This window comes from Ranitomeya imitator, chromosome 1, assembly GCF_032444005.1.
Source record: "Ranitomeya imitator isolate aRanImi1 chromosome 1, aRanImi1.pri, whole genome shotgun sequence".
NCBI classification, from domain to species: domain Eukaryota; kingdom Metazoa; phylum Chordata; class Amphibia; order Anura; family Dendrobatidae; genus Ranitomeya; species Ranitomeya imitator.
Genome location: NC_091282.1, coordinates 850,541,516 through 850,565,422, shown reverse-complemented (window position 1 = coordinate 850,565,422; position 23,907 = coordinate 850,541,516). Strand labels below are relative to the sequence as shown.

At 41.6% G+C, this 23,907-nt stretch overlaps 1 protein-coding gene and 1 long non-coding RNA gene across 3 annotated transcripts in view; one reads left to right on the top strand and one right to left on the bottom strand.

Annotated features, from left to right (window-relative positions):
- LOC138651341 (uncharacterized) overlaps window positions 1-23,907 on the top strand; it is a 960,960-nt gene that overhangs the window by 262,510 nt on the left and 674,543 nt on the right. The gene's annotated exons all lie outside the window — the stretch shown is intronic.
- LOC138651329 (neurturin-like) overlaps window positions 1-23,907 on the bottom strand; it is a 428,957-nt gene that overhangs the window by 6,711 nt on the left and 398,339 nt on the right. For both annotated transcript variants that reach the window (XM_069741445.1, XM_069741436.1), the window contains one exon: window positions 22,155-22,377. In XM_069741445.1, the coding sequence (XP_069597546.1) occupies window positions 22,155-22,350 (196 nt within the window). In that variant the 5' untranslated portion in view covers window positions 22,351-22,377. The remainder of the gene's footprint in view (window positions 1-22,154; window positions 22,378-23,907) is intronic.

The following is a 23,907-nucleotide window of genomic DNA, read 5'->3' as shown; positions in this document are numbered from 1 at the left end:
TGACACTGTTCTGATATTTGTGTGTTAGGGACAAAAATAGGGACAGTCAGTGGCAGTGGTAGGTCAGCATTGGTAAGGATTATGACAGTGTAGTTGCGGGTTAGACACACTGGAGGGCACTATAGAGTTAGATATTAGATTGTGTTAAGAACTGGTTTCAGCTGGAGTAGTGACAGTTGAGAAAGGGGGCGGGGCCAGAGTAGTGGCAGGGAGAGTGCCTTTCTGAGGTAATTTTCAGTTAGTGGGAGGGGCTAAAGCTGTGTGAGGAGAATTGTTCTAGAAGGGGTTATGACAGAAAGCTGAACAGAGCAACAGTGTAGAATTAAGAGAGCGAGGCAGCCTGGAAAAATCAGTGGCTAGTCTGTGGGTTACCTCCTGTGAGGTCTGGGACTTACGGCCCAAACAGGAATTGCGGAGGCAACCTGAATTTTCGCCCAAGATGAGGAAAGTGGACGGGGAGCACTCAGTATCAGCTAGCTGGATGGTTCAGGAAGCTGCGGGCCGGGGAGCCACGGTGCAGGAAGAAAAGCTTAGGGAGCAGACCAGGGAGAACGCAGGAGATGGATTACTCATGTATTGTGAAAATGGATGGACCATAACTGTCATGAAGAGGGCCGAGTTCAGTAAAGTTTTATTGGAAAAGAACAAGGACTTTGATTATATTTGTGTGTGCCTGGAAAGGACCGGAGCTCTGTATCCTGAAGGGATTTCTGACCCACAGGTGGGTGAGACACTTGACACACACAGCACACCTCAAGATGGACATTTTATTAATGCAGCGGGGTGCCGGGGTGTGATGGAAATAGAGCAGCCCTCCACTTCAGCGGAAAAATCAATCATCACAATGATAGAATTTGGGACTCAGATCAACCATGTGCCTTTATTGAGCACTTGAGGAGCTCACCCAAAGCAAACATGCTCCGTGCAATGAGAAGGCACAACGTCTACAGCCCCTTCTTTTCTGTAAAGGATAAGTTCATTGACCACTCCTATCTGGACATGTCACTTATGCCACAGATAGTGAATGATCTGCTAAACTCAGTATATCAGCGGGATGGTATACCTCCATATTTCCATTTATATCTTTGCTAATGCTTATGGAATATTGGCCCAGATGCGACAAAACCAATAATTCACAAATGTTGCACAAGTTTCCATGATTGCCAGATCTAACACCCTACAACTTTTTTCTGTGGGACAACATCAAGGTCAATATTTCTGCCCCTCAACCCTCATTTATAGGATCTGAATCACTTGAGAAAACCCAACACTGAAACAGTGGAGCCCACACGCGATGATAAGCTGGCACACGACGGGACAGAATTGGACTAACGTTAAACATCTGCCATGTCACCAATGAAAATCACTTTGAAGATTTGTAGTGTATAGACAAAATAGATAACATGTCTTTTCAAGTTAATAAGTTTGTATTCTGGTCTCTTGGTTAAAGAATGTCGAGGCTACAATTTTGCCACATCATTTTTGAATCACTTTGTATAATGTCCCTTGGCATGGAAAATAATTCCAAAAACAATAATTGAATTCAAGTTTTCATTCATTCCCATTGCTACGGGTGTGTAAAATCCAGCCCTTAGCCATGATGGCAGCCTTTTCATACATTTATGAAAGAATGGGCTGCTCTAAAGAGATCAATAAAATTGAGCATGGTACTGTAATAGGAAATTACCACTACCAAAAAGTCAATTCACAAAGCTTCTCCCCTAAATATTCTGTGATCAATTGTCAATGGTATTATTGAAAAGTGGAAGCATTTAGGCACAGTACTAGAGCAACTCAGTCTCAAAATTGTACATCACATAACGTTAAAAAGAGTGGGGAGTTGAGTGCTGAGAAGCATAATGGGTAAAATATGCTATTGCTTTGTGGCCTTCACAACTGCAGAGTTCCAATCCTCAGAGTTCCTCTAGCATTAACATCAGCACAAAAAGTGTGTGACAGGAGCTTCATGGCATGGGCTTCCATGGTTAAGCAACTGCACGCAAGCCTTATATCACCAAACACAATGCCAAGGAAATGTGTTCTACTGAGTGACAAATTATACTTCTCTATCTGGTAGTCTGCTAGATGAGGCTTGGTTGGCAAATGCCAGGAGACCTTTACCTGCTTTACTCCATTGTGCCAAAATTAAACTTTGGAATTGGGATGATGCTTTGCATACCAAGATATTTTGATCAATTGTATGCCTTTGTGAGAACAGTCTAAGGAAGGCTCTTTTCTTTTCCAGCATGATTGTGCCCTACTCTTCAATGTAAGGTCAATAAAGGTGCACTGGGTGAGATTGGTGTAGAAGAACTTGGCTGGCCAATATAGAACCTTTCCCGACTTCCCTTCCCCCCATCATTCACCTTAGGGATGAACTAGAATGTAGATTGCAAGCCAGGAAACAAATGCTCCTCTGAGTGAACATGCAAAACTACCCAAAGACATACTCCAAAATTTTGTGGAAATCCTTCACAGAAGATTGGAAGTTGTTTTAGCTGTAGAGAGCAGACCAACTCAATATTAACCCCTTTCCACCATTGGACGTACTATTCAGTCCATGTGGGGTGGGCCCTACTTCCCAAGGACGGAATAGTACGTCCAGCGCGATCAGCCGCGCTCACGGGGGAGCGCGGCCAATCGCGGCCGGGTGTCAGCTGACTATCGCAGCTGACATCCGGCACTATGTGCCAGGAGCGGTCACCAAAAGGATGGATATTAATAACCATAGTACCGCTGAAAACGTCATCTTGTCCTGCAACAAAACGAGTCACCATACAGCATCATCAGCGAAAAATAAAAAAGTTATAGTCCTCAGAATAAGGCGATGCAAAAATAATTATTTTTCCTATAAAATATTTTTTATCGTATAAAAGCGCCAAAACATAAAAAAAATATAAATGATGTATTGCTCTAATCATACTGACCCGAAGAATAAAACTGCTTTATCCATTTTACCAAACACGGAGCGGTATAAACCCCCCCCCAATAGAAATTCATGAATAGCTGGTTTTTGGTCATTCTGCCTCACAAAAATAAAAAGCGATCAAAAAATGTCACGTGCCCGAAAATGTTACCAATAAAATGTCAACTCGTCCCGCAAAAAACAAGACCTCACATGACTGTAGACCAAAATATGGAAAAATTATAGCTCTCAAAATGTGGTAATAAAAAGCGTCTTTTAGTGTGTGACAGCTGCCAATCATAAAATCTGCTAGAAAACCCGCTATAAATAGTAAATCAAACCCCCCTTCATTACCCCCTTAGTTAGGGAAAAATTTAAAAATTAAAAAAATGTATTTATTTCAATTGTCCCATTAGGGTTAGGGCTAGGGTTAGGGCTAGGGCTAGGGATAGAGCTAGGGTTAGGGCTAGGGTTAGGGCTAGGGTTAGGCCAGGGTTAGGGTTGGGGCTAGGGTTAGAGCTACAGTTAGGGTTGGGGCTAAAGTTAGGGTTGGGGCTAAAGTTAGGGTTAGGGTTTGGATTACATTTACGGTTGGGAATAGGGTTGGGATTAGGGTTAAGGGTGTTACAGGAATAGTGGTGTGGTTAGGGTTACCGTTGAGATTAGGATTAGGGGTGTGTTTGGATTAGGGTATCAGTTATAATTGAGGGTTTCCACTGTTTAGGCACATCAGGGGCTCTCCAAATGCGACATGGCGTCCGATCTTAATTCCAGCCAATTCTGCGTTGAAAAAGTAAAACAGTGCTCCTTCCCTTCCGAGCTCTCTCGTGCACCCAAACAGGGGTTTACCCCAACATTTAGGGTATCAGCGTACTCAGGACACATTGGACAACATCTTTTGGGGTTCAATTTCAACTGTTACCCTTTGAAAAATACAAAACTGGGGTCTAATAAATTATTTTTGTGGAAAAAAAGGATTTTTTATTTTCATGGCTCTGTGTTATAAACTGTAGTGAAACACTTGGGGGTTCAAAGTTCTCACAACACATCTAGATAAGTTCCTTGGGGGGTCTAGTTTCCAATATCGGGTCACTTGTGGGGGGTTTCTACTGTTTAGGTACATTAGGGGCTCTGCAAACGCAATGTGACGCCTGCAGACCATTCCATCTAAGTCTGCATTCCAAATGGCGCTCCTTCCCTTCCGAGCTCTCGCATGCACTCAAACGTTGGTTCCCCCCCACATATGGGGTATCAGCGTACTCAGGACAAATTGTACAACAACTTTTGGCATCCAATTTCTTCTCTTACCCTTGGGAAAATAAAAAATTGGGGGCAAAAAGATCATTTTTGTGAAAAAATATGATTTTTTATTTTTACGGCTCTGCATTATAAACTTCTGTGTATCACTTAATGGGTCAAAGTGCTCACCACATATCTAGATAAGTTCCTTGGGGGGTCTACTCTCCAAAATGGTGTCACTTATGGGAGGTTTCAATGTTTAGGCACATCAGGGGCTCTCCAAACGCAACATGGCGTCCCATCTCAATTCCAGTCAATTTTGCATTGAAAAGTCAAATGGCGCTCCTTCGCTTCCGAACTCTGCCATGCGCCCAAACAGGTGTTTATCCCCACATATGGGGTATTGGCGTACTCAGGACAAATGGTACAACAACTTTTGGGGTCCATTTTCTCCTGTTACCCTTGGTAAAATAAACCAAATTGGAGCTGAATAAATTTTTTGTGAAAAAAAGTTAAATGTTCATTTTTATTTAAACATTCCAAAAATTCCTGTGAAACACCTGAAGGGTTAATAAACTCCTTGAATGTGGTTTTGAGCACCTTGAGGGGTGCAGTTTTTAGAATGGTGTCACATTTGGTTATTTTCTATCATATAGACCCCTCAAAATGACTTCAAATGTGATGTGGTCCCTAAAAAAAATGGTGTTGTAAAAATGAGAAATTGCTGGTCACCTTTTAACCCTTATAACTCCCTAACAAAAGAAAATTTTGGTTCCAAAATTGTGCTGATGTAAAGTAGACATGTGGGATATGTTACTTATTAGGTATTTTGTGTGACATACAGTACAGACCAAAAGTTTGGACACACCTTCTCATTTAAAGATTTTTCTGCATTTTCATGACTATGAAAATTGTAAATTCACACTGAAGGCATCAAAACTATGAATTAACACATGTGGAATTATATACTTAACAAAAAAGTGTGAAACAAATGAAAATGTGTCTTATATTCTAGGTTCTTCAAAGTAGCCACCTTTTGCTTTGATGACTGCTCTGCACACTCTTGGCATTCTCTTGATGAGCTTCAAGAGATAGTCACTGGAAATGGTCTTCCAACAATCTTGAAGGAGTTCTCAGAGATGCTTAGCACTTGTTGGCCCTTTTGACTTCACTCTGCGGTCCAGCTCACCCCAAACCATCTTGATTGGATTCAGGACTGGTGACTGTGGAGGCCAGGTCATCTGGTGTAGCACCCCATCACTCTCCTTCTTGGTCAAATAGCCTTTACACAGCCTGGAGGTGTGTTTGGGGTCATTGTCCTGTTGAAAAATAAATGATGGTCCAACTAAACGCAAACCGGATGGAATAGCATGCCGCTGCAAGATGCTGTGGTAGCCATGCTGGTTCAGTATGCCTTCAATTTTGAAGAAATCCCCAACAGTGTCACCAACAAAGCACCCCCATACCATCACACCTCCTCCTCCATGCTTCACAGTGGGAACCAGGCATGTAGAGTCCACCCGTTCACCTTTTCTGCATCGCACAAAGACAAGGTGGTTAGAACCAAAGATCTCAAATTTGGACTCATCAGACCAAAGCACAGATTTCCACTGGTCTAATGTCCATTCCTTGTGTTCTTTAGCCAAAACAAGTCTCTTCTGCTTGTTGCCTGTCCTTAGCAGTGGTTTCCTAGCAGCTTATTTACCATGAAGGCCTGCTGCACAAAGTCTCCTCTTAACAGTTGTTGTAGAGATGTGTCTGCTGCTAGAACTGTGTGGCATTGACCTGGTCTCTAATCTGAGCTGCTGTTAACCTGCGATTTCTGAGGCTGGTGACTTGGATAAACTTATACTCAGAAGCAGAGGTGACTCTTGGTCTTCCTTTCCTGGGGCGGTCCTCATGGGAGCCAGCTTCTTTGTAGCACCTAATGGTTTTGCCACTGTACTTGGGGACACTTTTCGGAGTTTTCCCAATTTTTCGGACTGACTGACCTTCATTTCTTAAAGTAGTGATAGCAACTCGTTTTTCTTTACTTAGCTGCTTTTTTCTTGCCATAATACAAATTCTAACTGTCTATTCAGTAGGACAATCAGCTGTGTATCCACCAGACTTCTGCTCAACACAACTGATGGTCCCAACGCCATTTATGAGGCAAGAAATCCCACTTATTGAACCTGAGAGGGCACACCTGTGAAGTGAAAGCCATTTCCGGTGACTATCTCTTGAAGCTCATCAAGAGAATGCCAAGAGTGTGCAAAGCAGTCATCAAAGCAAAAGGTGGCTACTTTGAAGAACCTAGAATATAAGACATAATTTCAGTTGTTTCACACTTTTTTGTTAAGTATATAATTCCACATGTGTTAATTTATAGTTTTGATGCCTTCAGTGTGAATTTACAATTTTCATAGTCATGAAAATACAGAAAAATCTTTAAATGAGAAGGTGTGTCCAAACTTTTGGTCTGTACTGTATCTCTGTGATTTAATTGCCTAAAAATTCAAAGTTGAAAAATTGCAAAATTTTAGCCAAATTTCCATTTTTTTCACAAATAAACGCAGGTAATATCAAATAAATTTTACCACTATCATGAAGTACAATATGTCATGAGAAAACAGTGTCAGAATCACCGGGATCCGTTGAAGTGTTCTAGAGTTACAACCTCATAAAGGGACAGTGGTCAGAATTGTAAAAATTGGGCCGGTCATTAACATGCAAACCACCCTTGGGGGTAAAGGGGTTAATGCCTATGGATTTAGAATGGGATGTCATAAAGCTCTTGTAGGTGTAATGTGTAGTTGTCACAAAGTTTTGTTTAAATAGTGTATATAGAAAACCGATGACACTTTCATAGTAATAAAATAACCTAAGTAACCAAGTTGCATCTCTACCATAACAGAACTGACAAACCAGAAAGGAAATTGCAGTTCTGGATAATTCAGAACTTAATAGTGGCACTCATACTGTATGTTGGGGCATTTTTATCAATACTGCTAATTCCTAAAATGCTGCAAATTTATCATGGGGTTTCATGTGTTCAATAAACAATCTTTAGCTTATCTGGTTTTAATTTACCCCACCTATCAGTTTGCTTAATGTGCGCAAGAAATGTGAGACAAAGTTTTGGCACACAATGTCATATGTGGTCCAAACACTGTCTGAACAGGGGGCTGAACAGGAAAGTGGCTTGCCAGATGAGGGTATACCACTGAGATGCAAAGTTTAGGGTTTCCACAAGGTAAAATACATTTCTGTCTTTCTTCTGTTAGAGATAAGTTTTTCCACTAAATATATAATTTAGAATATTTTTACTGGTCCTATGGGTTTGTATCTTATCCAAGGTCCATTACCTAAAAATTAGTATTTTGCCACCTATAATAGTCTTATTACTGCCTGTCCATCTGGATTATCTATTTTCAGACTATTCGAGCTCCCATGCAGACATGCTGAACATCGTTTAGCCTTAGACCCAACATCAGTTAGAACAACATTACTTGCAGATTACGTCATACATGTAACGTAATGAACAGTTTTATGGACAGTCATGTCCACCTTGTACAAGATACTCATTCTTCACATACATATTAACATGTGAATGTTTCGTAATAACCTTTGTCTAAAGGAACTAATATTTGAGAATTCCTGACTTTTGCAACACCCCAGGAAGATATATCTTATTGTATGTACACATTACAGGATCCATACACTTTGGACTAATGTCGACTGAACTTGTCAATATCGACGGGTTTTGCAGATGGTCTAATGTGTATATGTCTCATCCGTTTCTAAACATACTGTTGTAATCCCTGCCTTGGTCGCGTCGCATTACTACCACAGTTATTGTTGGAAGTCGGCAGTGTGTGGCAGTTTAGTTATTGATTGCTCTGACTAGTTGGCCATTTCCTGTCCACTTGTGTTTTGCTGCAGTGTGCTGATAGGTAATTAGCTCTCTGCTGGGAGCCGTGAGTGGTGATCTCTTCAATATAAACCCGAGCAGGCAGTCTATGGCTGCCAGTTATTTAGATAGTTCTCCTGCTCTCTCTGATTTTTACCTCCTGTGTGTTTTTTGTATATCCTGTTGTTTGACCTCGGTTTGTAATTTGAACATCCCCTTGCCTTCTGATTTTGTTCCTAACATGATTTCTTGATTTTGACCCTGCATGACGACCCCTCTTGCTTGTGGACCATTCCTCTGGCCAGCAGGCTTTTTATAAAGCAATCCAATGGACTCTGTTGTAATACCAGATCCCTGTACAGGGACTAAAGGGCAAAGTCAAGATTCCTCTGGAATAAATAATAATAATAATAATAGTAGTAATAATCTGCCAAATGCAGTGGCTTGTGCCAAGTTTGTCTGAAGTAGACTTTTTGAGCCTGTGGCCTCTGACAGACTTAATAGTATAGTTACACTGGATGACTGATGGTCGATCAAGGAGATGTCGATCACGCAAGTCTGATTTTGGACTACCGATCTATCCCAGAGATAAGCTGCAATGTGTCAGCTGTTGACATACAGAACAAAGGAGTCATATACTAATCTGTCCCAGGAAAGATGAAAGGGATTGTAACTAGTAGAAAGATACCTTGTTGTCAATTCATCCAAACCCATCTTCAGTTTGTCAAAATTGTACATATTGTTCAATATATCAGAGAATGAATAGAGCTAATGCTTTCAAAAACCTAAGATAGAAACAAAATGAACAAATACCCTGCTGTAAGCACAGTACATAAGTAAAAGGAATAGTGCATATAAATAACATGTGGTTCTTAGTAAACACCGTTTTTGATTTAAAAAAAAAAGAGTAAAAGCCATTCCATCAGCATCAAGGTATACCCAATTTGGGATGCTCCTTATCTCTAGTATTAAAACCTTACCATGTGTCAATGTGGATAAGTGCTGAGCAGGATCTGGTCTGGTATATGGATGCCCACTCAGCAATGGGAAGCTATATATACGAAATATCCAGCTCAAACAAAGGGAGGCCACACCCTTACCTGCACTGAGTGCAGAAACCTGAAACTTAACCCCAAAAATTAACCAGACTATAAGTTGATATGCCTGCAAAATTAAACACAATGGCCAATGTGAACATGCTCCTGTACTTTGCGTGCATACTAACGTATACTCCAGTTACATTTTTCCAAGTTCCAGGTTTCTGTAGGTAATGGTGTGGTTTCCCTTTCTTTGAACTGGACATTACGTTTATATAGCTTCCTATTACTGAGTATCCATGTCCGGGATACGCTCCTGTTCAGCCCTTATTCACACTGAGGTCATATTTGACACATAGTAAGATTTTAATGCTAGATGTTAGGATCATCCCGATTTGGGTGCATCTGGACCCTGGTGGGATGGCCTTATGCTGTTTATATTCACTATTGCTTTTATTTATTTGCTTACAGCAGGGTATATTTTCATCTTGTATCTTTCTCAGGGTCTATTTAATGGCCAGTGTGAACATGCTCCTACCTCTCCTGACGAAGTAAAATGTGCCTCCTTTTGTGCTCCTCCTAACTGTGCTCATACACCATGTCTCAAGGTATTGTCCCTATTTGATCTTTATTTCTAGTGTTACCCTTGGGAACACCTTACATAGTGTTTATTGTGATTAGTATGAGCCTCAATGATTTTGCATATATGCTAGATATGTGCTTTGATATTGTTCTCGCATATTTTGCTTCACTGATTTGAACTCAATATACTGTTTTATTATATTGCAGAATATTATGCACAAAATTTATGCCAATGCAATTCCTTAGGTCATTGTATATGTCTTGACATTTCTCTTGCATGCCCTGCTGCATTTATCTTTGTGCGTTATACATTATTTTATATAGTGCTGTGAGGTATGCATATGTTAAATGTCAAGATATCTTCCTAGTTTACATAGGATGATCAATACCAATTAGGCACATAGTTAATGTGTAAGAAGAGGCACAGGATAGGGGGTACCTTTCTTGCGCCGGGTCCAGAACTGTTGGGACTGTCCCCTTTGTTGTCTGGGGGAAAGCTTAGAGACTCAGATTGAGCTTTGCACTAGACAGCAGGGGGCATAGCTAGTATAAAATGGGAAGAGCGTGCAAAAAGGAGAGGTTTGGCGGGAGCATGCAGCGCGCAGCAGGGGAAGTTTGGTGCGCCATCCTCTGAGCACCGTGGCAGTGCAGGCCCACACTATATTATCCCTGCTGTGACTTATATAGACTGTGACCGGAGAAATGTATTTTGCCCGTCGGCTCCCACTATTCCAGGTATCCGACGCTACGGGCCAGTAACTAACGCGTGCATGCCGCTTAAGAAACCCCAGTTGTCTTACCGAGAACTGTTCCCTTTCTGACCTGCCTATTTCTGCTGAGTTTTGTTAAGCCCAAGCAGTGTTGGAGTCCGCTCTTCACTCTCAACTCACATCCTGGACCCAGGACCACGTGCAAGATGTCAAGGACCCATCGCCAGGAACGGACCATCAACGCCTGCAGGACGACACTGGATTCATCACGTGCCGACCGTGTTGGCACCACCATTAGAACCTAGTTTATCCTTAATGAACAGTTGCTATATTTTGCCCTCATTACATCCCCCAGCGCACCTATAGTGCTCCTATCACCAGATACACCCCTGCCTCTACTTTCCCCTCCCTGCGTGGAGTATACCCCTGTATTAGTAAAGTTAACTTTAACTCTTGCTCTGCCTTCTGTCCATTACTACATCCCACAACCTGCTCACAAATGGAACACTTTATCCCTCTTATCCTAGTGGTATAAAATCTATTATCCCTATGTATGTTTTTTGCCATACTTCTTTCCTACTTTATCTATACAGTACCAATTATTGCTATTATACTTCATGTGGTAAACATTATTATTATACTTTTGGCCCTATGTTGCTGTTTTTCATTTAACCCTTTAACCCCTTTCTAACCTCGGACAGGATAGTACGTCCGAGGTCAGAAGCCCCTCTTTGATGCGGGCTCCGGCGGTGAGCCCGCATCAAAGCCGGGACATGTCAGCTGTTTTGAACAGCTGACATGTGCCCGTAATAGGCGCGGGCAGAATCGCGATCTGCCCGCGCCTATTAACTAGTTAAATGCCGCTGTCAAACACAGACAGCGGCATTTAACGACCACATCCGGCCGGGTGGCCGGAAATGACGGCATCGCCGACCCCCGTCACATGATCGGAGGTCGGCGATGCTTGTACATTGTAACCATAGAGACCTCTATGGTTACTGATCGCCGGTAGCTGTGAGCACCACCCTGTGGTCGGCGCTCACAGCACACCTGATTTTCTGCTACCTAGCAGCGAACATCAGATCGCTGCTATGTAGCAGAGGCGACCGCGTTGTGCCTGCTTCTAGCCTCCCATGGAAGCTATTGAAGCATGACAAAAGTTAGAAAAAAATGTGAAAAAAATAAAAAAATATAAAAGTTTAAATCACCCCCCTTTCGCCCCAATCAAAATAAATCAATAAAAAAAATCAAATCTACATATATTTGGTATCACCGCGTTCAGAATCGCCCGATCTATCAATTAAAAAAAAGCATTAACCTGATCGCTAAACGGCGTAGCGAGAAAAAAATTTGAAATGCCAGAATTACGTTTTTTTGGTTGCCACGACATTGCATTAAAATGCAATAACGGGCGATCAAAAGAACGTATCTGCACCAAAATGCTATCATTAAAAATTACATCTCAGCACGCAAAAAATAAGCCCTCAACCGACCCCAGATCATGAAAAATGGAGACGCTACGAGTATCGGAAAATGGCGCAATTTTTTGTTTTTTTAAAGCAAAGTTTGGAATTTTTTTTCACCACTTAGGTAAAAAATAACCTAGTCATGTTAGGTGTCTATGAACTCATACTGACCTGGAGAATCATAATGTCAGGTCAGTTTTGGCATTTAGTGAACCTAGCAAAAAAAGCCAAACAAAAAACTAGTGTGGGGCTGCACTTTTTTTGCAATTTCACCGCACTTGGAATTTTTTTCCCGTTTTCTACTACACGACATGCTAAAAACAATGATGTCGTTCAAAAGTACAACTCGTCCCGCAAAAAATAAGCCCTCACATGGCCAAATTGACGGAAAAATAAAAAAGTTATGGCTCTGGGAAGCAGGGGAGTGAAAAACGAACACGGAAAAACGAAAAATCCCAAGGTCATGAAGGGGTTAATGAGGTTTACGCATTAATCGCTGCAATACATCCTCAGAGGTGGTTTTGAAGAAAGTCCTTTTTGGTTCCTATATTTTGCATGCGTACCTTCATGAATCCATGGTAGATATATTTTAATCTTCCTGAGAGATTAGCCAAAATATAAGTACGCAATGCTAATGTTTTGGTTCATTCAGGCCATGTGCGGAGCAGCTGACCATTTCCCCTTTAACACTGTGCAGATGAAACATGCACTGAGCTCTTAGATTTGGTTCTATGAAGGAGGACAGTCCCCTCTAAAATGTAAAGTGCTGCAAAATATGTCAGCACTATTGAAATAAAATTATTATTATTATTATTATTATTTATTTGTGCTTAATATTCGGCTTCTCTAAAGTCACTTTTCCTTTTGGTGTTACTGTTTCTTTAATATTTTACTTCTGTAACAGTTAATATTGTTTTTTTTATAATTTCCTGCATGTTTTTGATCATTTTGAACTGCTCTACCTCTTCCCTCGTATATTCCTACCCTAGGTGTTTCATACAGGCTCTTTCTATTAACCACATTATTACACCCAATAACTTCCCATTGTAACTTTTCGTTTAGCGTAATGGATCCTTGTAACTCCTGTTATTGCTCCCTTTACCACCCCCTTCATCTCCTAGTGTCAACTTTATACCTCAATGTAGAGATCCTACAAATTCTTTATGCCAGTGTCATAAAATACAGAATTTATTATCCAGGAAATATGCAGATCCACTGCATAAAAATTATTAGCTTTCATTTATTATTCCCAGGTGTAAAATGCACTGTAAAGTTACATCTGGGAATAAAAGAGAAAGAGCTATGTGAAGTGGTTAACTCTACTCTTGCTGTTTTGTGCTACAGGATTTTGTTTTCTCAAAATAAATAACATAAAATATTTTATAAGTAAAACTCTATGGACCAGATACCTAAGAAGGAGTTAAGGGTCCGCATGTCACTGAAAAGGTTTTGAGATCTTGATCAAAGGAATACTGTTTCCTGCAATGCAGGAGAGCATTCTCAAGTACGGTACTTTAAATTAAAACCACCAGGTAAGGCCTGGGCAACAGATACATGTAGATCAGAGGTTGACTCTACGGAGGTGCAATGTAATTTCATGAGGTTTACAACCTCACTTAGGCGTTCCCCTTCCATCAAAACTATGTATTACACCTTCAACATATTTGTCCAACACCTTCTACAGCTTTAAAGACCACCCGTCTCAAAGTTAGATTTATTAAACTTACTTTTTAATAGATCTATAATCTTACATTGATAATAACACCATCATAAGAACCATGGTACCCTAAAAAAAACAATAAACCCCGGAGAAATCCCATTAACCGCCTTAATCTTAATGAGCTTGCTCAGATCTTTTATCAGATTCCCTTAGGCTTTAATAGAGAGTTGCAGCCTCCTTCATATAGCCCCCTACCCCACTGGATGTGCGACAATGCAAATCGGTGTTACCCTTCCTATTGTCTGTATAAGCGTGAATAAAAGAAATATTTTACTACATTTTTATTAAATAACTTCAAACTCTATGAAAATTAGCTAGCACAATCTAGCTTTAAATCCAGCTATAAAGAAATGTTAAAATAGTTAAATACATACGTCTACCGTTCATTCATTCGGATACATAGTATGTAATCATTAGATCAGTGGGTGTAACTATAGCTGTAGCAGCCACAACAGATGTTATGGGGCCCAGAGGTTGATAGTAGAGGGGACCATTTAGGTGCAAGAGTGTAGTACCTTGATTTCAGAAATAACAAGTTGATGAGTTTCTGCTGTCTAGTTCTACTGTGCGTATGCTCTGCTTTGTGAAGCTAATAGTTATACCTTCAACTATCAATAACACCCGAGCATGCTCAGATAACGTTATCCAAGCACGTTTGCTCCTCACTAATAGACACATACCTCTCCATTTCTAACACCAGGGCTTGATGCCGGCTGTGGTTTTGGACACTACACAGCTTACATCAACCCCAAAAACCATTACCCCGATTGCCAAAGCATGAGGGCATTGGGAATAGCCAAGGTTAATCTAATGTGATGCGTGTGGGTTTTTATTTTAGACTGGAAAGGGTCCAATAACCATGGACCTTCTCAGACTGATAATATCAGCTAACAGCTGTCTGCTTTACCTTTGCTGGTTTAGGGGGGCCCAACATCATTTTTTAATGTAGTTATTTATCTATTATTGATTTATCTATCTTTGCACATTTTTAACACTTAAAAATCAGTAATTTCTTGAATGCATTATATTCCAGTACATGTCACACAAATGCCACACATGTACACATGGACGACACATGGATTGAACAAACTTCACTACCCTGAAGAAGGATTTCAGAAACGTACGTTGGGGTGGAGGGGATGTCTGACAGCAGCAGCCTGAGCCCAGCATTCACTTGCACTACAGGTACCTTCTATGCTTGTAACAGCTGATCTCAGTCTCCTACTTGCCCTAAGGTATTAACACTTCAATAGAGATAACTCTTACACTTTTGCACATTTTCACTGGCACTTTCGTTATTTAGTCTTTGATAGTATATTAATACTCTATAAATCGAATCTATGCACCATATGTTGTTTACACTCTTTTTGTGATTTTTGACTATTTACTTCTGCTATTAGTGACCTTCGGATACCAGTAAATTTTAAACTTTAATGCTATACTCTTCTGCATATTGTTTGAGCCTTGCTCATTGGTGTGTGACTGGCCTATTATTGTTGCTTCTGTCAGATGTTCGTTCCCCACACGTTGATGCACTTTGTTTATGTATCTATATTTTAATAATTTTTTTCTAACAAAATTTTGTTCTTAAATCTATTTGATTGTCACGTGCGTCCCTACTTATCACAAGAGTGATTTGCTGGTGGTGGTACTGTTGATTCCATAGATACACACGGAGGACATTTGGATTGAAAAAACGTACAAATGAATGCTTATAAAAAACGCACGGATGGTCAAATTGGAACGTCCCACACATGTGTTTTTATGCGCAGATGTAAAAGGGGTCTGTATAGTAAAGGAACTCATATGCTATTTTTCATATATTTTACATAAAAGGTTAATTATCCAATATGTGGGAATCCCCACATGCGTTCAGGTTGTTTATCAGCCACAAATCATGCAGCTGGGGGGACGCAAACATAATCTACGAGCACGCCCAAGATACTTGGAGAACACCCGAGCATGCTCGGAAAACTAGAGTAACGAGCACACTCGCTCAACACTAGTGATTGCAGCTTAGCTCTGTTGTGTTTTCCAAGTTTTGTTTCATTAGAGGATTATGTGGCTCTAATGTTTTTCCTCCACCCTTTTTTCATTCAGCTTTTCTTTTGATTAACTGCTCTGTACAAGCAAAAGTTTACCAAGAAGACCGAAAACAAAGCTCTCTGGAAAGTCAAAAAGAATCTAAGAGCTCTTCTACAAATAAAAACCCACAACACGCAGGAGTCATTGAAATCAGCTCTGATTTTTTTTTTATCATTCTATAGTTACTATCTGTGATTTTAAGAGTGAAGAAAGAAGAGCTGAAAAGATACCCTACTTTTAAAAGTTCATTCCCTGCAGCTTTTACGAACTTGATTGCTTTGTTATTTTTGTACCAGATTACCCTTTGTTCAAGAAACAAAGATTTGTCTTTGCAAAATCTGTCTGATGTATAAAAGAGTTAAGGAAATTAAAGGGGGCCAGAAAGACATTATGATGTATACAAAACCTTTTTCCCGAGTGCATGTGCAAACAAATATATTTCAGTTATCTGAAGGTAAAAACTATAAAAGAATGCAAGCACAGAAAAAAAATTAATAAACCTTAACCTAACAGCATCCTACTGTGTTTTAAGCTACAACATGTGTCTCCTCTATTGTAAGAGACTGAGTTCATGCACTAAAATGTAAACCACCAAAGCAAAATACAGTCACTTCTTCTGCACAATCATTAAATCATTACATGCCCAGCGTTTCTTCACAAAGTGCATACCAACAATACTTTATGGCCTTTCATCTCAAACTCATACGTAAATGGTGACCAGCCCTTACATGAAATTACAATCTGGTTTGTGTATGTGAATGTAAACCATAAGATTTACATGCATGTATAATAAATGTTCTGTCATAGTCAGACTGCATAGTGATGTTTTAGAAATATTTCTTGTTGCTGATCCAGGCACTGAGACCTCACAATTGCTAAAACAAAGGAGAAGCACCCAGCCGAGGGCATGTGCCTCTTTGACTCGCTTGTTTCTGCAGGAGCAGTGTTGGCATACAGTTTCATATAATGCTGAACTCTATTCCACGACTAGGCTAAATAAAGATCCAGTCAAACAAGTAAAGAGAAATGTATGTTCCATCTTTACTTTAAGGTCAATTAACCAAGAGAATTGCTAGAATCATATAGGTATCCTCAATTGCAATCATGAAAACCATTAAAAGCTGTCATAAAACTGGCTCTCATGAGGACCGGCCAAGGGAAGAAAGACAAAGTATTACTTTTGTTGCGGAGGATAATTTCATCAGATTTGCTAGTCTCAGAAACCACAAATGGCAGCTCCTCAGATAACAGCCGTCATAAATGATACACAGACATCAACTAGCTGACACTAGAGATGACATTAAAACACCTGGATGATCGGGTCCGGCGCGTTCGGCTGAACAGTTACAAAAAGTTTGGGTACCAGAACAGTACCCCGACCCCAACCCCATTCACTTGAATAGGGAGCCCAAACATCCAGTGTTTTCCACACTGTCATGTGCATGACAGCGTGGCAAACACTGCTTCTGATCGGAGGTAAAATCATCACTGCCGGTAAGACAGCCACAGTTCCCATGCTGTCAAAAGATAGCATGAGTGCACAGCTGTGATTGGAGGTAAAAAGTTCACCTCCGGTCACTGGTGTCTGCTGATGAGACTACTGCTCTTATCAGCTGACGCCTGCTGCCTCTAGTAAGGCCGGAGTCACTCTGCAGCGAGATACGGCCGAGTCTCGCAAGTTAAAAACAAGCTCTGGCACCGGCACTCTGGAGCGGAGCGTGCGGCTCCATGTATTGTATGCGGCCGCACACTGCGCACTGGAGTGCTAGTGCCAGAGCTTGGTTTTAATCTGCGAGACTCGGCCGTATCTCGCTGTGTGTGATCCCGGCCTTATAGTGACAATAGGAGCGGCTGATAGGAGCATTAATCAGCCGGCTCCTGAATTGTAAATAAATAATAAAACAAAAACTGGCGTGGATTCCCCTGTAGTTTTCATAACCAGCCAGGCAAAACTCACAGCTGGGGGCTGCAATCCTCAGCTGTCAGCATTAGCAAGGCTGGTTAACAAGAATAGAGGGGTCCTCATGCTGTTTCGATCACAGTTGTGCGCTCACGCTGTCTTTTGGCAGCATGGGAACAGCGGTTCTTTGACCGGCGGGTATGATTTCACCGCCGATCGGAAGCAGTGTTTGTCGTGCTGTCATGCCCGATGTTCGGGCAGTCAAACCCAAACAGTAACACGGACTTCCTAGTTTAGTCTGTGTTCTGTGTCCAAGCCCAAACAGTAATACAGACTTCCTAGTTTAGTCTGTGTTCTGTGTCCAAGCCCAAACAGTAGGTGTTCAGTACGGACACCAAACTTTACTGTTCGGGTTCACCCATCTTTAGCTGACATCACAAAATCAGGAGACTGCGAGAAGCAGGCCTTTATGGTTGAACTGCTGCAAAAAAGCCATTACTGAAGTCCACAAAAAGAAGAAGAGAATTACTTGGGCCAAGTAACTAAGGCCTTCACATTAGATCAGTGGCAATCTGTACTGTTGTCTAACGAGACAAAATTTTAGACTTTACCTACCAACCACTATGTTTTTGTGAGGTGCACAAAAGGTGAAATAACAGTTTCTCCAAATGTCTTGCCCACTGTGAGGCATGGAAGGGAAAGTTTGAAGGTGTGGTGGTGCTTTGCTGGTGACTATTGGTAATTTATTCCATATTCAAGGCACACTTGTCCCTCAGCATTCTGAAATGACATGCCATCTTATCTGATTTGTGACCATCTTTTGCATTGCAACAGGACAGCAGAACTCAAAACACACCTCCAGGCTATGAGACCAATAAAGAGAGGGATGGAGTGCTGCATCAGATGGCATGGCCTCTTTAATCACCTGACCTAAGGTACCTTCACACTGAACAACTTAACAACGATATCGCTAGCGATCCGTGACGTTGCAGCGTCCTGGATAGCGATATCGTTGTGTTTGACACGCAGCAGTGATCTGGATCCTGCTATGACATCGTTGGTCGGAGCAGAAAGGCCAGAACTTTATTTCGGCGCTGGATCTCCCGCAGACATCGCTGAATCGGCGTGAGTGATGCCGATTCAGCGATGTCTTCACTGGTAACCAGGGTAAACATTGGGTTACTAAGCGCAGGGCCACGCTTAGTAACTTGATGTTTACCCTGGTTACCAGTGTAAATGTAAAAAAAAAACCAAACACTACATACTTACATTCCGGTGTCTGTCCCCCGGCGTTCTGCTTCCCTGCACTGATTGAGCGCCGGCTGGCCGTAAAGCACAGCGGTGACGTCACCGCTCTGCTTTACGGCTGGCGCTTACACAGTGCAGGGAAGCAGAACGCCGGGGGACGCGACAGACACCGGAATGTAAGTATGTAGTGTTTTTTTTTTTTTTTACATTTACACTCGTAACCAGGGTAAATATCGGGTTACTAAGCGCGGCCCTGCGCTTAGTAACCCGATGTTTACCCTGGTTACCCGGGGACTTCAGCATCATTGGTCGCTGGAGAGCTGTCTGTGTGACAGCTCTCCAGCGACCACACAGCGACGCTGCAGCGATCGGCATCGTTGTCTAGATCACTGCAGCGTCGCTAAATGTGACGGTACCTTTAAACCCAGTTGACACATTTTGGGATTAATTGGACCAAAAAGGGAAGGCAAAGCAGCCAATAAGTGTTCAGCACCACTGGGAACTCATTTAAGACTATTGAAAAGCCATTCCAGGTGACAACTTGATAAAGCTGCTTGTAACAGTGCCAAGTGGGTGTAAAGCTGTTACCAAAGTAATGAGGGGTAATTTGAGGAATCCAAGGTTTAACACATACTTTGGTTTCCTTCTCAAGTGTTTCTTTACTCCTTGTTTCCATATGTACTTTTGTAGTTTTGTAGCTTTCAGTCTGAATCTACAATGTGCACATTCCAATAAGAACCTGGATAACCATTGCATGAAAAAATGTGTCACAACTTTTAACAGGTGCTGTAGCTCATAGGTGAACATTCACTTTAAAGGATTAACAAAATAAAACTAAAGGTACCGTCACACTTAGCGACGCTGCAGCGATACCGACAACGATCCGGATCGCTGCAGCGTCGCTGTTTGGTCGCCGGAGAGCTGTCACACAGACAGCTCTCCAGCGACCAACGATCCCGAGGTCCCCGGTAACCAGGGTAAACATCGGGTAACTAAGCGCAGGGCCGCGCTTAGTAACCCGATGTTTACCCTGGTTACCAGCGTAAAAAAAAAAAAACAGTACATACTTACATTCAGCTGTCTGTCCCTTGCCGTCTGGTTCCTGCACTGACTGCTGGCCGTAAAGTGAAAGTGAAAGCACAGCACAGCGGTGAGTCACACAGCGGTGACTCACCGCTGTGGCTGTGCTCTGCTTTCACTTTACGGCCAGCAGTCAGTGCAGGAACCAGACGGCAAGGGACAGACAGCTGAATGTAAGTATGTACTGTTTGTTTTTTTACACTGGTAACCAGGGTAAACATCGGGTTACTAAGCGCGGCCCTGCGCTTAGTTACCCGATGCTTACCCTGGTTACCAGTGAAGACATCGCTGAATCGGTGTCACACACGCCGATTCAGCGATGTCTACGGGGAGTCCAGCGACCAAATAAAGTTCTGGACTTTCTTCCCCGACCAGCGATCTCCCAGCAGGGGCCTGATCGCTGCTGCCTGTCACACTGGACGATATCGCTAGCGAGGACGCTGCAACGTCACGGATCGCTAGCGATATCGTCTAGTGTGACAGTACCTTAAGAGGAAAAAGACAGGGCAATAGAGTTTTATCCAAGGGAGATAAAGGTGTTAAAATAAGGTTAAACTAACCTGATTTAATTGTGTATACACAACATTTCAATCACTTGTACATCCAGCTGCTGCAGGTTCAACGAGTCATCAGACCGGGGAAACACAGATATAGATTTGCGGATAATCTACGCTGCTGGTATCTCACATAATAAATCCAAATCCAGAACAAAATTACATGCGGTTCTTCTTTATTTAGTCATTGTGGGTGAACAATCCAACGCTTGGTGAATTCTGCTTCACAATGATAGGAAGAGCCGACATCGAAGGATCAAAAAGTGATGTTACTATGAATGCTTGGCCGCCACAAGCCAGTTATCCCTGTGGTAAGTCTTCTGACACTATTTGCTTTAAACCCAAAAAGTCAGAAGGATGGTGAGGCCCCGCTTTCACGGTCTGCATTCACACTGAAAATCAAAATCAAGCGGGCTTTGGCCTTTCTGCTCCACAGGAGGTTTCTGGCTCCCTGAGTTCACCTTAGGACACCTGCATTACGGTTTGACAGGTGTACCGCCCCGAATTGCTCACCCACTAATGACTAAAGGCCCCTTCACATTTAGCGACGCTGCAGCGATACCGACAACGATCCGAATCGCTGCAGCGTCGCTGTTTGGTCGCTGGAGAGCTGTCACACAGACCGCTCTCCAGCGACCAACGATGCCGGTAACCAGGGTAAACATCGGGTAACTAAGCGCAGGGCCGCGCTTAGTAACCCGATGTTTACCCTGGTTACCATGCTAAAAGTAAAAACAAACAAACACTACATACTTACCTACCGCTGTCTGTCCTCCAGCGCTGTGCTCTGCTTCTCTGCTCTCCTCCTGTACTGTCTGGGAGCCGGAAAGCAGAGCGGTGACGTCACCGCTCTGCTTTCCGGCTCACAGCCAGTACAGGAGGAGTGCAGAGCGCAGCGCTGGAGGACAGACAGCGGTAGGTAAGTATGTACTGTTTGTTTTTTTTTACTTTTAGCATGGTAACCAGGGTAAACATCGGGTTACTAAGCGCGGCCCTGCGCTTAGTTACCCGATGTTTACCCTGGTTACCAGTGAAGACATCGCTGGATCGGTGTCACACACGCCGATCCAGCGATGTCAGCAGGAGTCCAGCGACGAAATAAAGTTCTGGACTTTATTCAGCGACCAACGATCTCCCAGCAGGGGCCTGATCGTTGGTCGCTGTCACACAGAATGATTTCATTAACGATATCGTTGCTACGTCACAAATAGCAACGATATCGTTAACAATATCGTTATGTGTGAAGGTACCTTAAAGAAAGAAAAACCACTTGTATTTTCGGTCTGGATTTGAATTCATTATATGGGATACCAGCAGGGCAGATTATCAGCGTATCCTCCTTATCTGACTTTAAAGGAGTTGTCAGAGTCAGACAGACTTGTTAGAAAATCAAAGAGATTCTTATCCTCACCAATCACTTGCAGCATCTGTCACCATGACTGCTCAATCCCTGAGGGTCTCTCCTTGTCCCCTCTCAACATACTGGAAATGTTGATTAGCTAATCAAGCATATTGGCTCAGTGGTTAGCACTGTTGCTTTGCTGTGCTTTGGTCCTCAGTTCAAATCCCTCCAAGGACAAGATCTGCAACGTTGTTCATTGTGAAAATGTATGGTAGCTTGACTTCATTACTTTACACTCAATATTCGCTTATTTTATATTAAATGTTCACACACACATATGCATAAAAATGTAAAAATTAAATACTTAAAGATTACTAAATAATTCTACTCTTACATTGTGAAATCATAGGAGGCTTGCGTTCGGAGGCTCGTGGAAATCTCCGTGGTCTCTTTGGTGATGAACCCATGACTGACTGAGAGGGGGTTGAGCTGACTTTCCAGCTCCGGAGTAAGACTTCTGTGCAAACAAGTAAGGACAACACAGCACAGAGGAGCATCAAAGCAGGAGCTGTCCTCTTCCATACCTTCATCTTAAGAACAATCAAGGCATTGAGAAGCTGTAAAATAACAAAATTACACATGAAGCACTGAAATAATGGAGGAAAGGCAACAGATAAACAGACATAAGTATTAACGTGGTTGATAGTGGAGCACAAACCATGATTTACAAGTGATACTTTCCAGACAAGTAAGGTAGTTTGGCGAATATTCATAAATTGCACACTAGAAATCTCTTTTCTTCATTCCAAGTAGAACTACCGTTATGTATTGTTTCAAATATGGAACTCACTCTGAATAATTTGTTGAAAGCTATTGTAGCAGTGTTGGATTTGTGTAAGATTTTAACAATAAGGTTAATTTAGCAAAGCCACGCACAGATTAGTCATTTACCCAGTCATCTTTACTTTTTGAATCAATAGACTTTTATGAGGAAATGACTGCTTGTTTGCAGCTGGTATGCCTGTTTAGGAAATTCTGACCCCAAAACAAGAAAAATCTTAATGGATTGGTAATTCAACCCTTCCCGACATGGCCAATTTCTGTTTTTGCATTATCATTTCCCCCTCTTTCTTTAAAGAGCCTTAACTTTATTATCTATACTTCTACATAAATGTATAAGGGCTTGTTTTTATGTGGGGTAATTTGTACTTTTGAATGACACCATTCATTTTACTTCATAGTGTACTGGCAAAAATAATCCTAGTTCTGTATAATTGCAAAAAAACCAAAACAATATGATTCTGACATTGTTTTTTTTCATCATACATTATATAGTAAAAATGTCCTGGCAATATGATTTTTCGCATCAGTATATTTACAGTGTTGACAGTTTTTTAATTATTTTAGTGGTGAAAATTTTTTTTTGAAGATGAAGCCCTATACCACGACTGCCGCGTATACACGGACGATACAGTGAAACTTCAAATGGTCATTAAATCAGTCAATTATGATAATTTTTTTAAATTTCTGGCTACAGATCACTGTAAAATTATGAACTAGTAAAGGAATGCATGGAAAGCAGCTAGCATGTTGTAGACCAGTGTTCTCCAACTCTGGTCCTCAAGAGCCACCATCTGGTCATGTTTTCAGTATTTCCTTAGTATTGCACAGATGGTAATTGCATCACCTGCACCGGAAATAATTCCATCACCTGTGCAATACTAAGGAAATCCTGAAAACATGACCTGTTGAGAACCGGAGTTGGGGAACACTGTTGTAGACTGTGGAAGAGATGTATGTATGAGTGAACACTCATTTCCAGCAGATGATACCGATCAGAAACAAGAAGAAACACAAGATGGCAAAAAGCAAGAAGTTAAAGGCCATGTCAATGTCCCTTATTTGATGCTCTCCTCATTTTTTTAAGTGTTTCTTCGGCAAAGTACTCCCGTAAACACATTTACAGATAAGAAAAAATATTTTTACACACAGTACTATCACAGACATGGGTGCATAACAGAGAAATTAGTTTTGATGCACATGACTCCCAGATTAGAAAAACTTTATCGGTGCGCAAAGTACTATCACAGACATGGATGCAGAGTACACATAGAGAGTCTTTTTGGAAAACAGCGCTAAAAAAAAAA